Source organism: Atractosteus spatula, chromosome 3 (assembly GCF_055471065.1).
Source record: "Atractosteus spatula isolate fAtrSpa1 chromosome 3, fAtrSpa1.hap1, whole genome shotgun sequence".
Lineage (NCBI taxonomy): Eukaryota > Metazoa > Chordata > Actinopteri > Semionotiformes > Lepisosteidae > Atractosteus > Atractosteus spatula.
Genome location: NC_142708.1, coordinates 8,721,544 through 8,745,751, shown reverse-complemented (window position 1 = coordinate 8,745,751; position 24,208 = coordinate 8,721,544). Strand labels below are relative to the sequence as shown.

At 38.3% G+C, this 24,208-nt stretch overlaps 1 protein-coding gene across 1 annotated transcript in view; it reads left to right on the top strand.

Moving 5' to 3' along the window:
* LOC148837347 (protein unc-13 homolog B-like) overlaps nt 1–24,208 on the top strand; it is a 141,577-nt gene that overhangs the window by 74,177 nt on the left and 43,192 nt on the right. The window contains exon 3 of the mRNA XM_088910220.1: nt 4,845–4,944. Within this exon, the coding sequence (XP_088766346.1) occupies nt 4,845–4,944 (100 nt within the window). The remainder of the gene's footprint in view (nt 1–4,844; nt 4,945–24,208) is intronic.

Sequence of the window (24,208 nt, the reverse complement as noted above, 5' to 3'; positions counted from 1 at the left end):
GCTCAGAGATTTACAGAGTTGGCATCTCCCCCTTGAAACCTCGACAGTGTGGAGTTCTGTCACAGTAGAGGCCTGCCGTGGGGCATCATGGACTTCGCTGCTGTCTGTGTCCTCTCTGAGACTGTGAGCAGCTGTGGTTGAATGCTGAATGGTGGCAGAGTGGTGCCTCGTGCGCCACACGAGGTGAATTTCCTGTTTCCTGTGCTTCATCCAACCTTGCATGAGGAACACGAGGAACAGCAACCAACAGCTGCCAGTAATATCAATTCATCATGATGGATACCCCAGTGGACAGTACTTCACAAGCCCAGACCTGGACATATTTCATAATTATGTCATCTTGAATGGAGTGCTGCAGCTATTCTCATCTAGAGAACGGCATCGAGACCATAAATAACTCTGTACTTATTTGTGTGTGTTCTTGCCACCTGTGCTTAATGGATTTAAACATGACTGTCACAGTCTCTATGATGTGTATTTAATTACCAGTCTTGCTTTCCAGCCTCTCACTGTGTGAATTCTCTACAGCAAATTAAAATTTCAGTACTGGACTGACAGTGTGACTAACACAATTAAGGCTATGAAAACAAACAAAATACATATTGAACATTAACTGGTTTATATTGATGTTTTGTTTCATTAGGAAATTAAAAAAAAATATTTATGGTTTATAATGGCTTTCTGCAATGTCCTAGTTGATTAAATGATGGTGGAAGGTGGAATTTTTAAAGTAATGTCCCAATCCATTTCTAGTTCATTGTGTTTGTAAATGTTTGGAAAGGATCAGCCAAGGATTTTGATTCCCACAAAATCTGGGACTTTTACTGGACTTTTACTGCTTTTTTCGCACACAGTTTAGATGCTTGAAGGATAGGAACTGTATGTACTGTAGGTAATTATAGTATCTGAACATTTTGTAAACACACTTCCTTTGGAGTCTCTTAGTGGATACATGTAGCACTTTTAAAAATGAGATTAATCCAAAAGCTACCACTCTCTACCTGAGAGTAATGTGAGGTTTTAAGTTAATGATGATAAGTTAAGTTAATGATGACTCCAAGAAGGTTTTTTGCCACTGTTTTGTCAGGTGTCAGGTTTCTTGCTCTGTGAAAGTGTGCGTAGCGCTCTTTAGACTCCAGGTGTGTCTGAATGCCAGTTTTCTGCAGATTTCTGCTGTACTTCAGCTTTGCTAACAGGTGATTAGGTTGTTCAAAATGTACGTTGAAGTTGTTTGTCCTCTGTGTGAACTTGTTGCCTCGAGAGGTTTTACGTTGCATGAGGATGACAGAGTAGGCTCCCTTGATGTTGACCACAGGGTGGAATGTGTAGCTCTTCCAGGTGGTGGAGCTTTCCACAGGACATCGTGTACAGTTGCCGTGGCTAATCCTGATCCTGGAGGGCAACAGGTTTTCATTCCAACCCAACCCAAAATTAGCTCATTATTGGCTGGATAGAACCGTTCAGCAACGTCTCCCAACTCTTCAGTTGCTGGAGTTTTGAAGTATGAGTGTCTAGTGCACATCCTGTGGACATAAATGGCGAAGGATGAGTTCCAGAGTTCCAGGTTTCTTTCCAAATTCCCAAATAAAGACTCACATTTATTAAAAACGTAAAATTCTTATATTATTTGTAAACTGAATGTCTGTTAATATTTAGCAGTGGCGTGAAATGTGAAGGGAAGACTGTCACAATTAGTGGTCATCCTTCTGCTGTCATCAAGCCTTTTAAATGTGACTTATTTTAAATTCTCAAAAATTACATTTAAGATCATTTATTTCTTTTTTCAGCTAAATATTGTTTTATTTCATTTTGGTTTCTTTAAAAAAATAAAGTTAATTTATTCAAAGAACACTAGGAACATTATTTGTACTGTATACATATGTTAAGTATAATAAAAGAATTTATCGTTTTTCAAATCATGAGCAAAACAGTAAAGTATTGCAATAGTATTAATAAGTATCAGCAGAAATAGCACAAGACTATGTAAAATGATTAAACTTAAGATGCAAGTCTCTGCCTTATGAGCCTCATAGTTACAGTTAATGTGAGAATTTCAGCAGTGTATTGGCATTTGTATTCACCAGCATTTTGCATTCCCTGAAATCCCCACAGGAGGTACAGAATCATGTTCCAAATGGCCAGCTAAAGAAAAATGGGTTTAAGGTTAACAATCAAGCTTGATGGCACTCTAGTTAGCCTATTACTTCACAAATCCAGCTCTTACAGGGGTTTATCCCTTGCAAAGAGCATTCCTCTGAGGTCAGGAATTAATGCTCAGAACTGGGTTGCTGAAAACTCCAAGCAGACCAAGTCAGTCTTGTCCTTTAAACAATCTGCACGAGTTAAAAGTTTAACATTGGCTACCCTGATGAAAAATTAAAAAAAATATTAGAAGATATTGCCAGTTCTGCGGTTGTTACTGCTTGTGAACCCCTGATGTTTAGGAATCCCTGCTGTCCTGTACTGGCCTAAACAGCCACATTAAACAAGGGCTCAGTATCTTGATAAATTGATATTCCTTAGTCAAGGGATGTTTTGTACGCTGCGGGTCATCTCAGTGGTGTGTGAGGTACTGCATTATATACAGTACATATCAAATGGCAAAACCTCATTTCGCAAGCCTGTATGGTGGAGTTTGTGTTTGAAAAGATATGAGGGCAGGTGGCATGGCAGCACAGTGGTTAGCACTGTCTCGCAGGGCCAATTCAGGGCTCAATTCAGTTAAGTTTGTACATTCTCCCCATGTTCGGGTGAGCTTCCTCCAGGTGCTCTGATTTCCTCCCACAGTCCAAATACATACTGGTAGGTTAATTGGCTTGTGGGAAAATGGGTCCTGGTGTGAACGTGCATGTGTGTTTGGTGCGAGTCTGTGTGTGCCCTGCAATGAGGGTGGTGTCCCATCCAGGGTGTGTCCTGCGTAGTTCCTGTTGCTTCCCTGGGTAGTCTCCGGCTCCTCCACGGCTCTGTATTGGATAAAGCGATTAGAAAATGGATGGATGGGCAGAAGATAGGAATCTTCTAAGAAGAATCTACTTTCTTCCACCACAGAGCTGATTGAGTGTTTGATGAGAGAAGTGAAGCTGTGCAAAGGTCTGACAAAGCAGTTCTTCAAAGCCTCATTTTTGTTAAGATTCTCTGTGAACTAAGATTCTAGTTTCTTGTGCTTTCTAGTGACCTTACACTATTTGTAATCTTGGTGAAAATAATAGGAATTTGTGGGGAAAAAAACCCACCATGGACTGCTCATTGAAAATGTTTATGAATTGCTCATCAAAAATTGTGACCATTAAAAGGAAGTGAAAAGAAATGCATTGTACAGTAGCTTGATTTGCCTTCATTACTTCAATACTTGAGTGGTGAGCATGAAACATGGTGCCTTTTGCTGGCATTATTAAAAACATCTCTGTTCTGAACCCATTTGAATGCGAACATTTTAAACTCTAGTCAAATATAGCAGTGCTTCACAGAAGAGCTTGATTGTGAATGCCCACTTCAGTTTATTAATATTTGTATATTTGTTAAAATGTTTTTGAAAGCTTGTAGAATCACTCTTTAATGAAATGTAGCTGTTGAGAGTAATCCCCAGTTGAATAAATGTATGGAATGGAGAGGAATTTGAAAATCAGGCGTAGAATGTAGAATAATTATAAGAAGTCATTACATTACTTCTGCCTGCTCTAACCCCACTTATCCTCAGGGAGAGGAACTGAGTGATGTGTGCCATTTCAAACTCATATTCAATTATCCCTTCTAGCAGTTAGTTAATGATATTGACTGTTTGCAGTCCACACTGTGAAAGTGCTTAAATTGATTGGTGGCTTGAAAGGATGAGAAATGTGTTTCAGTTATTTCCTTTAAATCACATTGATTCAGGTTTGTTTTTTTATTTCTTATAGTTCCTCTGCTAATATTCTCAATTTGTATTTCACATGGTGCCATTGTGCTAAATAAGCAAAGCACAGTACACACTCGCCAGTTAATCTAGGCACTTTTCTGCTTTTCTAAGGGATACTCTTAATGAATCTCATTGGAGTGAAGTGTTATATCACCGTCTGTTCCACACAGAGCCTCACAGTGACTACTCAGAGTTCACTTGCTTTCTTCAGACTGTGTGATCCTTCCTGATTGCATCGCGGCGCAGTGGTGTTAACAGTCTTTTTTCATTGCTGTTTTAATTAAAATATTTCCCAAAAATCATCATTGAATATGCACCTGCAGGAGGGTAGAGCCAAACTAATGTGATTAAGTTTTCGAGAGCCGAGTACTGACAGCTGACAATATAATGAGTCTGATAACTTATATGAAAACTAATATAAAACCTACTAATTGTAGGTTGAATGGCTGCTTCTGTATATGTCCTTGTTAAATATATAAATACATTTTCTACTTGCGTGTCCTTTTTGGTCAAGGAAGAAACAGACTGGAGCCCTGACTAGAGTAAACTGTGCTCTTGAATTGCCAACATGCACACACTGAGGTGCACTGCTCTGCTGGTGATTCAAAGCTGGCTGTCACCCAGATGCAGGGTGGCTGTTGGCAGACCATTTCACATGCAACCCAATCTAACACCAAGCTGCAGGAGGAGATCTTAGGATCTGTAATACAGTAACCAAATAGCAGGTGGGCCAAAAGGCTTCCACTTGTTTGCAGCCTTCATATCTTCATTTTCAAGTAATTACAACTGGTTGAACTGTACAGTACGTACATCCACTGCAGCCCCCTGTCCCAGTCTTCCAGGGCAATCCATCATGTACTGTACTCCTGATAGAAGATCATCCCCACCATTCCCTTGGAGATTGGAACATTTCTATTAACGTGATTTTTTCCCCCCTTTTCCATTCCAGATAAGTTTAATGCCTATGTGACGCTGAAGGTGCAAAATGTCAAAAGTACAACAATCACAGTGCGCGGGGATCAGCCATGCTGGGAGCAGGACTTCATGTTGTAAGTACCAAGGTGTGAAAGAGCCCCAGGCTCTAGGAGACACTCCTTGCTCTTCCATTACTTAATCAGGTACATGGGAACTGCAATGCTATGCTCATATTTTGGAGTTAAAAAGAATCTGCATTGATGAGTGCATTTCAAAGCACAATGAAAGTAAAATGTCCACAGTAACTTGTAAAACCTCTAATTTACATCACAAAATTCACAAAATTTTCAGGTATGCGCAGCGCTATACTCTATGATTCAGAACAAGGCAACAAAACTTTCAGTGACATGTGCGACCCTATGACATTGTAAACAAGCAGGCTTGTTAATCCATCTCTTCTAAGAATAGAAAGATTGCTCTCGACTACTTCTTAACTCTGCTTGCATCTCTGCTGCATAACCTCTACGTATTCAATCGTACAGCATATCACATTACATTAGTCATTATGGAGACTAGTGAGCAGGAAGGGCCGCTTCACATCGCAACACGTGGGAACTCACATACGAGTTTGTGACAACATGGCGACTTACAGTCCTTTCACAAAGTTCACAATTTTGTGCTTAATTTGAAACTTGTAAATCACGTCAATGATTGTATTTATTTATTTATTTGTTACTGAGATTTAATAACCGGTCTGAGAAATTGGGACTGCAGTTTCCCTTAAGGTTAACATAGCTTGTTTCTTTAAATCTCTTTAAAACGTAATTGGCTACATAACTAGTAACAGTAATAATGTTAAATTAAGCACGTTATAATCACAATTTTATATCTCAGAGCTGGTGAAACAACACACAGTGGATCTCCAAAATAAAAGAAGGTAGCGGTTCTATAGAATCATCTGAGGTTCTGTACTAACTGTGTGGCCTTCAGTTGTTTCCTCAAAGATGGACCAAACCTTATGCGAATGAACAGAAGCATAGCAGGCCACAAAAGACCCTTCACAGGGCAGCCTGATCTCCTGTCTGAAACTGATGTACAGTCAGAAGGACTGTTTCTCTAACTAGTACATTCAAGAGATAGAAGCTCTGTCTAGCACATATTTAAAGAAAATATGTCTTACCTCAAATATATAGAACAGAGTTCTTCTCAGTTTATTTCCTGTCTCTCCTGTGATCATTCCTGTTCTGTTTCAGTCCTCAAAGATTAAGACGAATTGCTGGTTCTTTGGAAACTCACTGACAGTGCTCTGCACCCTGGAGGATGTCATTAAAGTTGGCTCTACCAATGATCTACTAAAGTGGCCTTCCTGGAGCAGTCATTAATCTTTTGGCTTGCTATTTTGTTACCTTGTTTGGGCATCTCTTTACAAAGATCTGTGCCTAATTCTTCCTCTTCACTCCAAGAGGAGAGGACAGAGGACACCCTAATCAACCCCCCTCCCCAAAACTGACCTAATCTGCAGACTGCATAGCTCTCTAGACATAATGGAGCCACTAAGCAGGTAACCTCAGCCAGTCATCTGTGTGCCCTCATTGTTTACTGTCCATTATTGGCTAAATGGAACTGCATGTTGACTGGTTACAGTAAGTCATAATCCATATTGCAATATTGCACAAAACAACATACAGATGATACATAGATGTGTTCAAAGATAAGAGGCCAAGAACTAAGATGTCATCTTACTTGTGTCAGGGTTGTTTTGTTTTACAGATACGATCAAGTTGAGGTTAATTGTAGATTAAGACTTTTCACATACCATCAAGAAGCACTCAACATTCCATTCAGAAGGTCTAAGCAGGGACCTGCGTCAGTGTGCACTGACTGAAAGGAACAAATAACGAGTCTTCTGGTGGCTCAGTAGCCAAAACGTTGTGTTTCGTCTTTCTGTGCTGCAGACTGGTATTAACGTTTTCTTAATCCATTCAGAAGGCATGAATTGTGGTCATAGAGCAGTCCACCTGTTCCCTTGTGCATACAGTATAAGGTTTTTTGGTGCCTCAGACTTTGTTGTTGCAGGATGCTTTGAGCTTATTTTGGACTTCAGTTGTTGTCATTGTCACAGTATAAACCACGAGGAAAGTGACTTAAGTTTAATTTAGAAACCGATTTAATAATAAATGAAAAAATTAATTGTGTAGTTTTTGCTCTTAAGAAGAAACAGTTTTGGCTAGTTTTTCTAAAGCCAAAATCATATGCGTCATTTAAAAATGTTAACATTTTTTACCATTACCTCTTGCTTGATAAGATTATTCCAAAAAAACTAATTTTCTGACTACATTTTTAAGCAGATAATAGTGTGTTTAGAAAAGTGTTAATTTTTATTAAAATTCAATCCAAGAATATTAACATGTGTATTGTAGTTGCCATAGGTTAAGGCTCTCGTTGAGCCAAAGGGCTCAGTCAGGAAACTGTAACGTGTTTAGAGAGGATTAACAGCTGGAGAATTATTGGAAGCCCACTCTTACATACCAGAAAATCCCTGTGTGGGAGGAAATTTACATTTAATTACAAAGAATGGATCGCAGAGGGTTGGTATGTGACACCAGCCTGGACAACTCAGACAGGGTAGTACAGAATTCCCAAATTATAATTATTAATGTGACTGATGCTTTTATACAAAGTGACTGATGTATAAAGCTGGACATTTTACTGGATCGATCTGAATGAAGTATAGTGCCTTGCTCATGACACAACAACAATACTGCACCGGGGTTTTTAATCCCACATCCAGTTCTGAGCCCAGAGCCCTGGCCAGTCCTCAACACTGTTAAGAATAAAATAAGCCCTATTACTACACTCACATTGGGTCCAAGATATTTTAAATGGCGCTGTGACAAGATGCAGAATGCCATAACTAGATTTGGCACAAACAGGTACTGTGTTCACTGTCAATGCAAGAATTCTGTACCCTGTAGAAATCTAGCATCAGTAAGCATGAGTCTCAGATCAGCATTGTGTTCTTTTCCTGCTCTGCATTTGTAGACTTTGCAGAGTCACGTCCTCTGGTCCCCATAAACAGAATAGAAGCGGATGTCTAATGGGAATTTTGAAGCTTGCTCTTTGACCTAAAGAAATCAATAATCAGTTATGCCAGAAACCAAATTAACCTTAGTAGGAACCGTAGAGCATCTCTTTTCAGAGGTTACAATGTTTTTTTCATTAACATGAAACATGTTTCCTAAAATCAGTTTAAATTCAGAGAGCATTGCGAATGCACTTTTGCATCTGTGTGAAAGACATTCTGCTTGCAGGCTTCTTTTTCCTCCCAGGAAGAGCAGATTGGGTTCAGTCTGAGCCTTTTTTAAGTGGCTGTAATGTTCCTGCAAGATCACCATCAGTGAGTAAAAACGTATATTGCAAAAATAAATTATCCTCTGGCAAAATAAACTGCAGTTTGAGGTCTTGCATGGATCTTCAGATTGTTTTTTTACATCTGCTGTTCAGAGCTCAGAGATCTCTTTTCCTCTAAGGCTCATCTTGGGTTATTATAATACAATGTTTAGCACTGTTCATTTCTATCTGTAATATTACTGCATTGCTGGCAGTCCCTGTTGTAGTAACCCCGCTAAATGTTGTTTTGCATTTAAGTCATTGATTCAGGAAGTTCAAGTAGGGAGCTGCGTCAGCATCCGTAGGTGGCAAAGGAACAAGTAAAGGTTTATTCCATGCTGAAAAGAGAAGAAAAGAAACACAACATTTCAGATATGGAGCTTTCTACCATTTTTCCTCAAACAACAGATTACCCTTTCTGACAACAACATCAAAGAAGCTAAGGAATTTTTACACCTAACAGCTCCACATCATCTTCCCTTTATAACTAACCTCATCAGATGCCTCAACTCCAAACTTCCTCCAAAGTTCCTCACTGCAGAGAAGGATAAAAAACTCAAACATCTTCTACCTCCACTATTCCTAACCTTGTTGTTGCTATGCCCGACCTTTCCCTTCCACAGGAAGAGCGATCTCTTCTCACCAAAGGCCTCAGTTTTGTACCAGTCCCCAAGAAGCTAGACATCCCCCAAACCCAAGATGACCTCAACCGCATTTACTGCAGGATTCGGCTCAGAGCACATTTTGCTGATGACGCCTCCTCACCAGAAGCTGACAACAACCCGCTTATTGATGCCATTAACAGTTGACACCTGAAGAAGGCTCCACAGCCGAAACGTTGTGTTTCTTTTCTTCTCTATTGATTAAGGAAATCAATGAAAAAATGTCCTGCACTTACGCAGATTTTCAAGGCACCAAGAGCCAGCAACATAGGTGTTTTTTATTTGTTCCAGAAATAACTGCTGGTTTTGACGAGACTGCTGTTTGAAAGGAGTTTGTGACCCTATTTTAATTTATTGTTTTTTGTGGTTACATTACATTTATATACCTGTGACTCAATTGTATGTTGGGAATGTATCTCAAACTAATTCCATTATTTCTTTAGAAAAGGGGGTATTCTCTTTCTGGGTACTTTTGCTTTAAGTTGTATTATGTAGGAACATAACCTGGTCCTGTAAAGGGTCTCTCTGTATTATATTTGTTTAGCTTGAAACTCACACTCAGACTAATTTACGGTTCCAATTTCAGTTCTGTTCCATTAATTCTTGAGGGAATAGCTTCCTGCTCTGGTTCACGTTGCACTGTTCATTCTCAAGAAATATGCGTGAGATCTCTGGGTTGACTTTGTTAGTACCCTTCAGGATTTTGAATACTTGTAGCGGGTCCCCTCATGGTCTTCTCTGTTTCAGACTAAAGTCTGTCAGCGCTGAGCATTCCCTTAATCCGCAGAATGTGTCCAGTTACTCTTCTCTGGATGGATTCTAGAGCAGCAATATCTTTCTTATAACACATTGACCAGATTTTGGTGCAGATGGACAAAAGTGGGTGTGGTTGTGTGAAGTTAAGTAATAGCCAAAGAGAACATGTCCTTCTCAGCACTGTGATCAACAGCAGGGTGATGCTCTGGTGAGGCGGAGTCTGATCCACAGAATTAAACATGGATCATAGCTGGGCTGATCTGTGTAGGACTACAACGCCATGGGGATTTGCTCTATCAGTCCACAGTATTCCAGGTGTCCTGTTCAGAGGTATTGGGAGCAGAACATAATTTCTCTTTTTTATTTTAGAGTCTGGTTTCTGTCTTGTCTTCCAGTTATTTCATTATTTTTAGTTCTTTTCTTACAACTTGTAAAGCTTCATCAGTTTACCTTATGTAACCCAGAAGTTAGTGAAGAAGCTTGGGAAACTGATAGGTGCTTGTCTTTCCTAAGGATTAGTCTGATCCTCTTTTTACACCTGTTGATCCCAATTAGTCGGTGTTGCTATCGAGCCTGGCGTGGAACTCAGCCAGTGGACTTGAAGCTTAACATTGGCCCATTCCTTTCCTCTCCATGATGCGGGTAAATGCTCTTGATCTGTGTCCTTCCCTGAAAAAAAAAGGAAATGCTTAGCTAGTCTCTCAACTAGGAGCCACCTTAGTCATTTAAAATATAAATCCAGGAGAAAACTATATGCAGTAGATGATAATCCAGTGAAGCAATAATCAAGCTACTTTTAACTGTGTCTCCAGTAAGAAGCTTCAAAACAAAGTAGATTGGCAAAAAATCATTTTGTATTTTTGTTCGTTGGGTGTGTAGGCATCCATATGGTAACTGCTTTTTTTAAACTGGTTGTTTTTTTTCAGCTATTTATGAACAAACATGTAGCAATGGGATATATATTCAGTGTCATTTAGTAGCTGTACAAATTTGCTATCACTTTTGCAGCTCAGCATCTGTAAGAGCCATTTTGCACATAAGCACGTATGGTTTTGTTTGTTGTGAATAAATAGTTTTTGATTTGGTGATCTGGTGTAGGCTGAGGGTTTCACCTACAGTGTCGGCAAGAGTAGGTCTGCACAAAGAATAAATACCTTGTTGAAAACTGAGTGTATTCCAGAACTCACTTTCACTTCTGAATGAACTTAATCCACCCCAACAGATCAGTCTTGCGGTTTAGTTAAAGTACCACATTATTTTGGTCTCTCACAGAATGTTTTTTCCAATGTTTTGCCAAAACCCAGAGCTAGTGCAGATGTGGATGAACTAACAGATTAGGTCTTGATTTTTCTTCAATTTTTGAAGCTAACCTGGAGCATCAATGAACTTGCCAGTCTTAGCTTTTGTCTTTTAAAGGTGGAAAAAAGGCCAGGTTATTTTAAGCCTGCTGTTAGGCACACATCTCCTGGGGAGAGCCAGGCTCCTGTGAGTTTGCAGTCTTGTCAATCCTGGCTCTTCTGCTCGTGCTGGGGGAGTATGAGTACATGAACAGTGGTACTGTACCAGTTTTGGGCAAATGCTTTCAGAGGGAATGTACATTACTGGTACAAAACACTTCATTAATTCATTAATTGGCTCTTCCAAGTTTAAAAACCTATGTGGTCCATTCAGTCCATCTGTCCTGTTTGATATTCGGTAACTCATTGATCTGAGGATCTCATTCAGCAAAGTTTCTTGAACGAAGTCAGGCTGTGTAGCTTATTGCATTCCCCTTGGGTAAAGACCTACATTGAGTCCTGTTTTCAATTTTCTTTGCACTTATAGTTTCACTTGTGAAAAGAGTAAAATTGAGTTTAAGGAATAGAGAAGAGTAAAATTGAGTTTAGGAGTAAAGGAATAAGATACAGTAGCTGGCTGAACCTTTGAGATTAACTTAGTATAGGTGACATTTTTGGTTCTGTATTTGCATTGTTAATGTTCTACATGGCCAAAGTTTGCATAGTTTATGCCTGCTTTTATAGCCTATTAGTTTGCCTCACTTTCAAGAGGCTGTAACTGAGACTTTGATCCTATAAAACTGTCTAAACCACTTTGGAGTTAGGATGTCCTGTATAAAATGGATGCAGTAGGTGATGGAAAATAAAATGCCATGGTGACTTTTGTCTTTATCAAATATGTTTTTGTCTGCTTCACGGTTTTGAAAAAGTAAACAGTTGAAATGATAAAGAACGAAAACTTTTGGTATTGTCTTCCAACCCTTGACAGATGTGTTGCAAGTGTTTTACTGGAAAGTGGTTAGCAGGAAGAGAAACCCAGGCTCTAGTTTCCAAACAAACCTGTTTTCACTGCTGCCTTTTTGTGTTGCGTCTTTTGTCAGGACTACAGGCTGACAGTGTTTTATACTACTAGTGAGTGACTTCTTTTATGGTGCTGTTTACCTGTTGATGTACTGTATGAGTTATGTCTGCTTGATTTTCCTGAACTGTACAGTATGATTGGTTGATTGGGTTTTACTGATCTTATCATGACTTGTCTCCTCTCTTGACAAGCTTTTTTGATAAGAGATTGTAGTAATAAATGAGATTTTACTAGGTACTGTTTATGCAGAGCAGAGCATTTTACGTCTGGTCTCTTGTATATTGTGTTGTGTGGGCATTGTTATCTAGATAAATTAAATTAATTTAATTAAATTAAAAAATTTAATTAAAATTAAAGATAAATTAAAGTTCTAAATAAAAATACAATATGCAATTTATTGTTACAAACACCAAAACATGCATAACAAAAACGATCAAATAGCAATGTACTGTAGAATACATTTTTGAAACAATCCACTGTGATATGAAAGGCTGGTCTTTCACTCATGGATTACAAAGATCAGGATTAATAACTCAGAGTTAATATGTGCAATATAGGCTAGAAAAAGTGTTATGGTCTATCTTGTAAGTTTTTTCAGCCTTGTATAACTATGTCACATTCATAGTCTTAGATAACAAGTATGCATTTACTATCGTGAACTACATCCAAATGTGTTTTGAATCACCGTTTAACTCTCCATAATTAAAATGTGAATAAAGAAGTTTTAAGCTCAAAAGTATGTTGGCCAAATATTCCTGGTGGAGCTCAAAATTCCCGCTGAGAAAAAAGACAGAGGATTGGTCTGTAGTCTGACTGTGGGTAGGTCATTCATAAGATGACAAGCATAGTAGTAATATTTTTGGACTTAAATTAGAGTGATCTCAGGCACGTGTGGGTTTATAATACATACTGTAAATATCATAGTGCATAGTGGTGTTGTAGTGCATCTTTAATAGGGTGATCCACTTAAAGAATGATTAAAATAAAAACCTATTTGCCTAGTTCAAGTACAGGACATCAGAATCAATCAGTTATAATTGATGATTATGATGATTATGACTAGTGTACTTGTCTGCCTATTTCATATTGCACTTTATTTTCCAGCATTGACATTTTTTAAAATGTTGGTGTTCTTGTTCGTGATGTTCAGTTTTAAATTTAACATCAGAAAGATTACAAATGAGTGGAGGCCATTCAGGTGGGGCTACACATTAGTGGTGGTGGAGGGGAGTCCCCATTACCTGTAAAGAGCTTTGAGTGGAGTGTCCAGAAAAGTGCTATATAAATGTAAGGAATTATTATTTATCATTATTATTTGGTAGATCTGGGGATCTCATCCTGCTGTACAATGTAGAAGTTGTTCTATATTCCCACACTTCTTTGGACAAGAAAGTGTTTTAAAATGCACAGTACTTGCTTCCACATAATTTCCTCGCGTCCTACAGTTCAAGTCTCAGTGTTCATTCCTGAAGATATTTGATGAGTTGACTTTGTCAGTGCCTTTGAGGATTTTGAATACTTACAGTAGATCATTTCATTGCTCAAGGCTAAAAATCTTCAGTTCCTTCAGCCAGTAAGTGAAGGACATTCTCTTAACATTGAACATGTAGAAGGTTTGAAGATATTTTTCTGCATATTTAGATTGAAGAGCAATGAGCTGAACTAGCAAGGTATAATAAGCCAGGCATTTGCACTACTTTTTAAAATTAGAATATGTGTAACATGTTGGAATAGGTCAAATATGTGATTTTTCTAGGTTAAAACTATGAGTTGAGGGAAAAAAGGAAAATTACAACCATCCAGAAGTATTCATAAAAGACATGATGGTGACTAGCTGTCAAAACAGAATACAACTGAAAAAATAATAGCCATATTCGGTGGCATATTTCCTTGAAGATATTGCATGAGGTTTGTGGATCCTTTCTCACCTCTGCCTGTCATTCATGCAGAAGTGTGAATTAGTGCTTACTGAGTTAAGGCATAGTTTCTAAACTGATGGGCTTTGAAAGTGAGGTCATTGAGAATGACATTGCAGCGTGAGAACGGTAAGGAATATGTAACCTTCTTACTTTTCTTTTAGCTTTTCTAGATTTAGGGATTATTAAATATTAAATCTGAAAAGAATCAATTTTTTTTGATGGTGTGATCAAAAACAACACCCATGATTTATACTGTACATTATACAGTATTCTTTCGCGTGGTAGTATGGCCTCTGATATAAATCAACAGCATGAAACACAAATCTACAGTATACTTGCAGATGAGCACATAGAGTCTTGGTATTGAATATTTCGGTTATCACTCTTGTTTAACTTGCGTATCTTTTGCTCACTCAAGTCCTGTGGCCAGGCTTCGTAGGGCCTTTTGTGAAATTGATCATTGTGGTTACCTACTGTATTTTGGGTGCTGAACAACAACGACAATAATAATGAATAATAGATTAAGCAAAGTTCCCATTTGCAAGCACTGAAAAACTAATAGTTTCTAATTAAGCCATTAGGAAAAACTAATAGTTTAATGCGTGTGTTGATTTATCACTATTGGTAAATGAAAGAGTCGGTAATTTGTCATCATCAGCAACAACAACAGCAACACTGGAATTTAATTCTAGACTGAGTGTGTTTTTAAGAATGCATAGTTTGTGATAGAACGAGATACAGGGATCAGTTGTGCATTTTGAAGCTTATTGATGTGTGCAGCCGCTGTATGGTGACGGTGTCTGAAAGTCAATCGTGGTCACAGATGCAGAGAAACTTCCTCCCCAAGCATACTAAAACAGTTAGAGCTGACTTAGCCTTGTTGTACATGTAACTTCTAAAATTCAGTCTTTAGCTGCAGTTTGTTAAACAACCTAACACAGAAAATCAAGTGTCATGAGTTTCAAAAATAGTTGTATAAATAGATGTAAACATGCAAAAGACATTCCTAAAAAAAACTAAATTCAATACAAAAACAACTTTTGATTCTAAGAGTGAAAGTTAGTCGTCTCCCCTTATTGTTCAGATTTCTTTATACTGGGGAACAAAGCTGTTTTATATAACAAGCTTATATTCATTAGAGATATTTGCTGTGTCAGAATCTAAAGTTGCACAAATGCCTAATGTAATTTAATAATGTGTCTGACGCTTTTATCCAAAGTGACTTAAATTTGAAGCCATCAATACAGCTGGATTTTCATCATATCTCTGTCATCGTTAAGAACAGAAAATTTGTAATTATTTAGTTAGAACTAATGATGATAAATTGTATCATCTCTAGTAAGAATACACAAGGGCAATGGCATTTACAAGATATTGCTTTGTCATGTTGCAGCAGGGTCTTCACACAATGTACCCCTCCACTGGAAATCTTAATAATTTTTAAAGGTTTTGCGATACGTTTTTTGTACTGTATGTATGACCCTTGACTAGTGTGTCATATAACAAGTAGGCTGTGAGATATTGTACAAAACATTGAGAATTAATTGATAAAGGGTGCTGTTCCTCAGGATGCCTTCACTGAGTTGTGTCTAAGGCAAGGCAATGTAAGTCTACATTGTGGCTTTATTTCCAGTTTTGAAATGATGGTACTTTATGTGACTTACTGCACCATTGTTCTCTATCATAAAAAGATGGTGTTTCTAAAACCTTTTAAAAAATTACCCTGTTGCCTGAGGCACAAGAATTTCTCTGAATTCAAGCTCACAGTATGTTCTTTGTAAAACACAAATGAAAGTGTACACAGAGCTCATAAATTCAATATTCGTAGCTGGATTGAATTTAATGTTGCTCTATATCCTCTTACAATCTGTAAAATACTGGGGTGGTCTGTGTTTCCAGGGATTTGGTTTCTGTGCCAACTATTAACACAAATTTTGTATAACAGCCTGGAAGTCTTCATGTGTACAAAGAGGAGTTGATTTGACTTGATTTGATAGACCAATTTGCTCACTGTGACTGCTTGAAAGATTTCTTATTTGCCATTAATTAGCTGAATCCAAGTTTTCGTTCTATGTGCAGTATTAGTGTTATCTGAGCTAAAGCTGTATTTTAAGATAAATTTGTTCCTTATTTAATTCTTTCTGCCTGTATTTTTTTCTGCTTTATGCCCTCTATTCTGTTTTTCCTGTCCAAGTTGTGTGTAAATGGATACCTTCTGCCCTAACCCCTGCTGTATCAAGGACTTCTCAAAGTGGAAGAAAGAGATTCCAATTTTAAAGAGTGTGGTCCCTAATTAGGGAGCGCTTTGCATAACATACCTATTTTACAGGAGCCTACAAAATCTCCTCAAAGCTTTACGAAAAAGTTACACACTGAAACAGCTACCAGAACCAAATTCTTGTGGTGTTAACAGTCATATTTTCATTTTTTTTCTGTGTCAGACATGCAACACTCTGAGCTCACTTTTCTATTTCCTTTCTGGAGTGGTCAGTGCAAGAGGCACATCACAGGGGTTTCCAGTCAGGAAGTGAGGAAGGGAAATGCACTTGGGTTCAGCCCAGCGGGGATTACATTGGTCAAGGAGGAGTCGGACTCCTATCTGGCAATCTGGAAAGCCCAAATGCTTGAGATCCTCCACAATATCATTTCGGTTGAATTGCTTTTGTTGGACTTTTTTGGATGACTCTGGGAACATAAACCAGGACTCCCCGAAGAGTGTGGGTTTCTTTGGATACACACAGGCGTGCTGTGAGGGAGCAGCAGGATTAAAAAACGGGGCTTGGCTCAGATGCGCCAGGCGGCCTGGGTGTGCAGCACAGTGATGAATGTCTGTTAATACTGTGAACAAGGAGTTGTGACAGACTGAGAGGTGGCTGTCATTTTCACAGCAGTCACCAGCACTGGCAGGAGAGTGTGCCTGGCTCCGAATGACAGAGACTAAAACCGAGCGGAAGGGATTTTGGCACAGGATGACATTTTAATCAGCTGCCAAGAAGGCCTGTCTGCAGGGAGTTGGGGGGAGGAGGGGTGAGAGAAAAGGAGAGAGATGTGGGGAGGGAATTCAGTTTTCCACTTGGACAGTATCAATTTCAAGATGAAGCCAAAAGGGGACATAGGCTTAATTTGTGTCTTAGCTTGTATGTGTGACTCATATACAGTTTGGAACAAGAAATTACAGGGTAAAACAAGTTCAATGTCCCTGTTTCCTCTTTGCTCAATAGATTACTGAAAAATTTGGCTTCCCACTGGAATTCAGAAATAGAGGCTAGAAGAAGAGATAAAAGGAATGTCAGTTGTCATTGATTGGTTTCATTTTTTATTACAGTCTTTGTGATAATGATGCAGTTTGACAATCATTGATTTAGTGGTTTGATGTGTCTTTTTAACGCTGTGCTGTTAATGCAGTTACACCTTTTCTGCAGATTTAACAGCAGCATTCAAGAAAGCTGTGTCTATTGCCAACTTTATAGCTGACAGATCAAAAATCAGACACCTGCCACCCAGTTCTGTGGCAGTCTGTTTTAATTTGAAGTTTGTAATTTATACAAACACTCATTTATGTTACAGTTAATATGTATAGAAACTTAAATTAGCCCCCATTTATACAGCTGGGCCTTTCTTTTACTTTAACATTTCAAGTGAGCGTTGTGTAAAGGATATAACAGTAGTGTCTTACCTGGGATTTGGACCTACAACCTTCCTGTTACAAGTCTAGAACCCAAACAACTGCTCCACACTGCTGACGTACTTTTTTTTGCATAAAGGCTGCATTTCTAATGGCCTTTGATTGTCTTGAAAAGCCTTTTATTAAAGATTTGTTCCTCCTGTTTTCATAGTATTGTCCTGATCTTGAACAGTGAAATGGCACCTGTGTGCATTTTCAGACTGAACAAATTTTCTCAACACAAAGTACAAGCTATTGTACACGCTGTTTGGATTCCACAACTTGGATTTCACTACCTGCTTTGTTTTTCTGTGTTGGTTCACACTGGTCCGAAAAGAACAGCTTTGATAGGTTTTATTTACAGTATACAAGATACAACATTTTCTTTATATTCACAATTGTTTTTGAGTGCCACAGACTCTGCATGCTGTTTGAGCAGTACAGCATATTGAAAGTAATTTTTGGTGTTTTTTTTAAACTATACAAAAATGACTATTTAAATCGTGATGAAATGAGAACAGAATGACATGACGTGCTGCCTGTCCCCTCCCCCACAAGCACGGCAGTGGAGGTGTGGAGTAGTGGTTAGGATTGCTGTTCTAGCCCTAAGGAAAGCTACTTCACTGAGATTGCTCCTATTGCAACTCTGTCTTCAGTTGTACTTTAAATGTCCTATGCAAAAAGGGTTTCAATATGACTCGGGTGCAGTAAAAGTGCTATAATATTTAAAGGGTAAGCAGATGAGAAGTTCTTTAGTTATCTAGTTATGAAAAGACCATTATTCCATCATTACGTCTGTAATTTTGCATTTGAAACGTAGCCTACTGAACATGTAAAACCAATCTGTGTGTTCAGTGAGGATAGTGAGGAAGACATTTCATTGCCAGCAACTACTGCTGCACGCCGTATTGTTGTGCATTCGATAAATAAACTTTGACTTTGACTTTGATAAACTTCGACTTTACTACATTATACAGAATGCAATAGTTCAGTGCTTTAAGGCGAGTCAGATCAGGGGTTTTTCTCTTTAACCGCAAAGTTATATACGGTACATCATATATACAAGTTACGCGTAAATAATTGTAAAATAATTAAATAGGACTGAGGTAGAATATGATATGAGTGGATACCGTTTTTACTAAAGAGCTGACCTGTGTTTTTATGCTGTTTGTAGTCTGATTATTCCATCAGAACATAATTTAATTACATTTATTTGCATTTATTACAACACAGGCCTGCTCCTTTTTGATGCTTGATGGAAACATCATATTAATTGTCATATTGCTTCAGTCTGTCTCCCTACACTCCTAATTCAGATATTACACTGCTTTGACAACTGTTATCACTCGTTCCCTCTTACACTCCCTGAGCAGTGTGGCTTGCCAATACAGAGGAAATACAGAGGGAGCTCCAGAGCTGAGGGACAGTGGGGCCTGATAATTGCAGGTGAAAGACTGGAAGGCAGTAGTGTTGTCAGAGATTCACAGGAAACAGGTGTAGGCTACTGATCAGAGAGGAGGGAGCAGAGGCAGAAATATGGTTTGATCTAAGGGACTGGGAAGTACTGGGAAATCCTGTGGTCCAGTGGTAAGTAATGGTGGATTGGCAAATTTGTCCATTTACAATTAAAAATTAATTGACACTTATGAATTGGCTAAATGTTTCCTGAAAATAAGTATATCTTTGCTTGAGACTGTTTGGCATTTATATTTACTTTAAGAATTGAGAATGAATGGAATGTAGGTTAAAGCTGAGAATTTTGAATGTGTCTAGTAATTGGGATTTTATGACGTGTTGTATTTGAAATGTACATTAGTTATTACACTGACTAGTGAGCAGGAAGGGCTGCTTCACATTGCAGTTTGCGTGAACTTTCGCTATTGCCTGTAGCCAGACCACAACCTTGCGACAAAATGGAGACCATATAGTACTTTCAAAAAGTTCATGATTTTGTGCATAATTTGGAATTTATAAAATTTTGTGATATCATCAATTAATTTATTTTGTTACTGAGATTCATTTACAGGTCTGAGAAATTGGGCCTGCAGTTCCCCTTTAAGCCACTATTGTGAAGCTTTGGACATTGTGCTTTGTCCTAATGAAAGGTGAATCTTTGTTTTATGTCTGAAGCAGATTTCTATCCAAGACTTTCCAATACATTGCTCCATCTATAGTATGTGCCTATCAGGCTTGCCAAGCTTCCCAGTCCCAGTGATGTATGATTTAAAACTGGGAGGAAAATTCACATTTCTTCTGGTCCATGACCAAAAGCATGAGACCAAACCTAAACTGAAGTGTCTTAACAAGATTAAAGTGAATGTTTTTGAGTTACCCAGTCAAAGTCTTGACTTGCATGTGGTAAGAAATCTGTGGCAAGACTTGAAAATATCTGTCCATCAACAAATCCCCAACCAGCTTGAGAGTTCTTGAGCAAGTCTGAGAAGAAGAATGGGATAAATCTGCACTATTTATTGCTGAATTTGCTGACATTTAATGGCTTTCACCCTAAAAGTGTTTAGGTTGAGCCCTCAGATTGTGATTCTTTCACTTTGTACAGTAAATCGCTCTAAGTGGATGAATTATTTGCAAGACACTGTTTATGAATTGAACAGAAGGGGTGTGAAGATTCAGAATAAAATTATTCTTCATTGATTGTTTTATGCGTTTTCACTGTCTGTTATGAGCACAAAAAAATGCAGGGCCTTCTTTCTTTTTCTGTCAAACATGTAATACCAATCAACACACAGTGGGTGTAGTTGTAACATATTATGAAAAGGTAGAATTAGAAGTTCACTGAAGAAAAGCAGTTGTTTACAGGCTGTAATTATAGCTATAGCCCAGCGTACGGAGTCCAGAATTAAGCAGGAATAAGTGCTGCAGAGAGAGAGAAATGAACGGAAGACATTGCTAATGGACTACATTCGTGAGGTTCAGGGACCTAGTGAGGGTGTTGTAAGCTATATAAAATTTCAGAAATTAAGAAAAACTACTGTATGTTTAAGGCACGTACAGTAGCTGACATTAAAATTAAAGTAATGTGTACATTTTATGATTGCTTCTTCCCAGTGTCTCACATGCATTTGTAGACTTGTGTAGCGTGTCAGGTGAACTGTACTGGTATGTTTGACCCAGCCCAACTCAGATTTAGGATGCTGCAATTTATTTTACACGCACACAGAAATTAATACGGAACTTTGAGATTCTTTTCAGAAATATATTTGTCAGTATGTATTTGCCCTTTTAAAAATAGTGGTAGCCATTTGTCTGTAGTCTAATTAATGAAATACAGTAGTTCTTTGAGATACTGAAAGTGACAAAGCACTTTTCACAAGCTTTTGGCTACAGAAAGGTTTTGAGTCGGGGGGAGAGAGACAGTGCATACTGGACAGTCCCACATGTGCTTGTCAGGCAACAGGCGTTATTGTTATAAGGCAAACAGTGAGTAGCCTCCACACAATTTTCTCCTTCATCAGGCAATCAAGAGATTGTTTCTTTACTTGTTGTTTTTTAAATCACTCACTGGCGCCTGGATGGGATGAAAAAAGTAAATTTTACAGATTGCTTTCTTTTTTAATTCTAAAAGGTCCATATTTTGTGTGTTCAAAAGCACTAAAATATGTTTTAGGATTTCAGTGGCAGAACTAGAATCTCTAGACAGCTGTGGTCAGTTTACTGTTGCAGTAACAACGTATTGAAATTATACAATTTGCTTACATTTTAATAGGAAAAATACACTGGTTAATTATAATTTTATGTACTTTTATATTGGAATTCTATATATGCCTGTAAGTCTTTTTGCAAACTAAATTAGTTCCCAAAAACCTTATAAGGAAGATTTGTAAAAAGAAAAACATATTTCCGTTATTTCTTATGGAGAAAAAATTTGATGTGTTCCGGACGCCAAAAATGTCACCCCTAGCTTTACTTTTTTCACACAACATGACAAAAGAAACATTAATAACTAATATTAACACTATGGTTTGTGTTTTTGTAATAAAACACTGCTTACCTAGTCAGATGTCATTCATAAACAAACAGTAACTACTTCATGTGCTTTGTGTGTAATTATGCACCCACAATTTTCATTTTCTTAACATCTTTAGGGTCCATGATAATGTCTGAACCAAAAATATTCTTATGAAAACTAAGAGCGCACACACAAAGCACAAAGCATGACACGGTGAACTGTATCACGTCTCTCCTGCCACTCGTATTCTCCAAAGGCTGTGGAGCCTTCTTCAGTGTGAGAAAGAGAGGAAAGTTAGCAGCTGATAAAGCATGGGATAAAGCTGTTTTCTCTGTGCTAGCTCTCATCCACAGGGTACAAAATATGCTGAACATTCTGTTTCTGTTTACTGCACTGGGGTTGCACATAGGCTGAAAACAGAATTCCTAACATCCAGCAAAAGCTCAGTTCCAAAGCACACAGTCAGGCACTGACTGCATGAATGCTAATTCACAACATGAACTAATGCAGAGCTTGACTGGAGACTCAGGGCCTCCTGATGTCCACTCTCCGTGTAGCAGTGCAGCTCTGAATTCCTCACAGACGTGGTGTAAAGTGAGTTGCAAAGGGATGTGCTGTACATCAGCTCAGAGTGGTGTCGGTTATTGCCATTTGCAGTTTCTGGTTTCTATGGTGGAAATTTATATCATATGCAAACCTTTTCTGACCGCCTTAGACATACTGTATGACTTAAACTTCGCCAACAAATTTTATTACACGTTGTAGTGTGGCAATGCTTCACTTATTGCACTTATGAGCTCTGTGGGAAGCAGTGCTAATAGTGACAATTCTAGCTTGGGTTCAGTGGGAATGCGTTCCTAGGTACACTGTTTCCTTCATATATCAGTGAAGTATGAGGGCTTCATGGGGGTATCGGAATTGGCATTACTGATAATTCTACCATAGAATGTACTAATCAAAAATCCACTTGCTACAGAAAAGAGTTTATTTGTAAATTGTGGTTACAGAAATGCATACAATTTGGTTACTCACCAGTGCATTCAGTCACAGCTGGTGTAGATTTACCACTGTCTGCCTTCACACCTCCATCTTGGCAGAGGTGGGAGACTAATTCAAGTGGAGTAGTGACAGTACATGTGCCAGAATGGGCTAGGCTGAGGAAGACACTTGATTTTGATGAAGTGGGTTTTGAAACTTCATTATGATGAGAGATTACAAATGGCTGTGCGGTCAACATATTGTACACATCATGCCGCTCTCATTGGCTGAGGGCTTGTGCAATGGTCTTCGTTGCAGTTTTCCTTTAACACTAATAGTAGCAGGATGACCTTAGTTGTGAATGTGCATCATGGATGGATGAACAGATTGTCCAGGCGTACAGTAGCAGGCTAAGAGCACTATGGTAAATCAACTTGAAACTGTGCTTTTGGTGGTTTTGCATTGTGATTTAAATGTGCACTATTTATAGATTAAGCAATCTGCAGGCTGATTTGGTTATTTTTTAATTGGACATTTTAACTTTTAAAGGTGACATTACATTAAGTACAACGACAACGATACATTAAGTAGAACATGCCTTAGGCCTTTAGTTTTCTATTAAGAACACTCTGCCTTGTTGAAGAAGGAGATTAATGATACGATTGAACAGGTTAATTAGAATCCAGTAATAAACACCACTAACGATCTGTTAGACTGCAATGTCCTCTGCTAAGCAATGTTCCTGATTGATTGCGGTATATCTGTGGGGACAGAGTGAAACAGTGATCCCAGACACTTGCTGCCCTCCCAGACATGCTGTCAGCAACAGAATAAATCTTGAACTTCTGTGTTGTATTGTCTGAGTTTGACAGAAATTGATTTACTTATGTTGAATGGCAGTTGTCCTTGTTGTGTTAAATGTGAAGTACTGTAATTCATATTCCTTAAATTCTTAAAAAATAAATGGCATCATCACTGAATAGTTCTAGCTGTATCCACACTATGTACAGTACTAATGAAGACAATGAAGTCTTTTTTCAGAATGTACTGTACTCCCTTTCTACACCTGTTTGGAACTGACCGTTGCTGCAAAAGACCTTCGTTCTGCAAGGATGAGTGTGACTCTATACTGGTTTCTTGTTTTTGGTCCTTATAAAGAATGAAATCACTGAGTCAAATGTCACCCAAGAAAATATTAAAATCTGTAGCCTCTTTTCACCCATAACATTCATTTTAAAGTGCCACATGTCCTAGCTGTGTATCCTCTGACCAACCTGCTCTGTACGTGGTCATTGTCTTCCTCCTAGCAGGGTTTTTCAAACACTCCAGCTGGGTTCTGACAAGTGATCTCTGAACTGTTGGGTTTGTTCTACACTGAGAAGTAGCTTTTTTCTGAATAAACCCATGGGATCCCCTACTGTATGTCTTCCCAGAAAGATACAGTATAATCAATAGGACTGGGGATTGTATGGCTTTGGAGAAAAGTAGGTCAGAAATTTCCTTTATATGGCCATCGTTTTTTAGGAGTCAAACTATTCTGAAATTATTTTACTTAATTGTTTTTGCAGTTTTTCATTGTACTGTATTTGTATTGGCTTTTGTGTGGTTTTACATGCTTACTACATCTACAGTAACGTCAGGATATCAGCAGTTTTTTTCTTCTCCTTCTTATGTCAGCCAAGACATTTCTTTCTTAGGACAGTA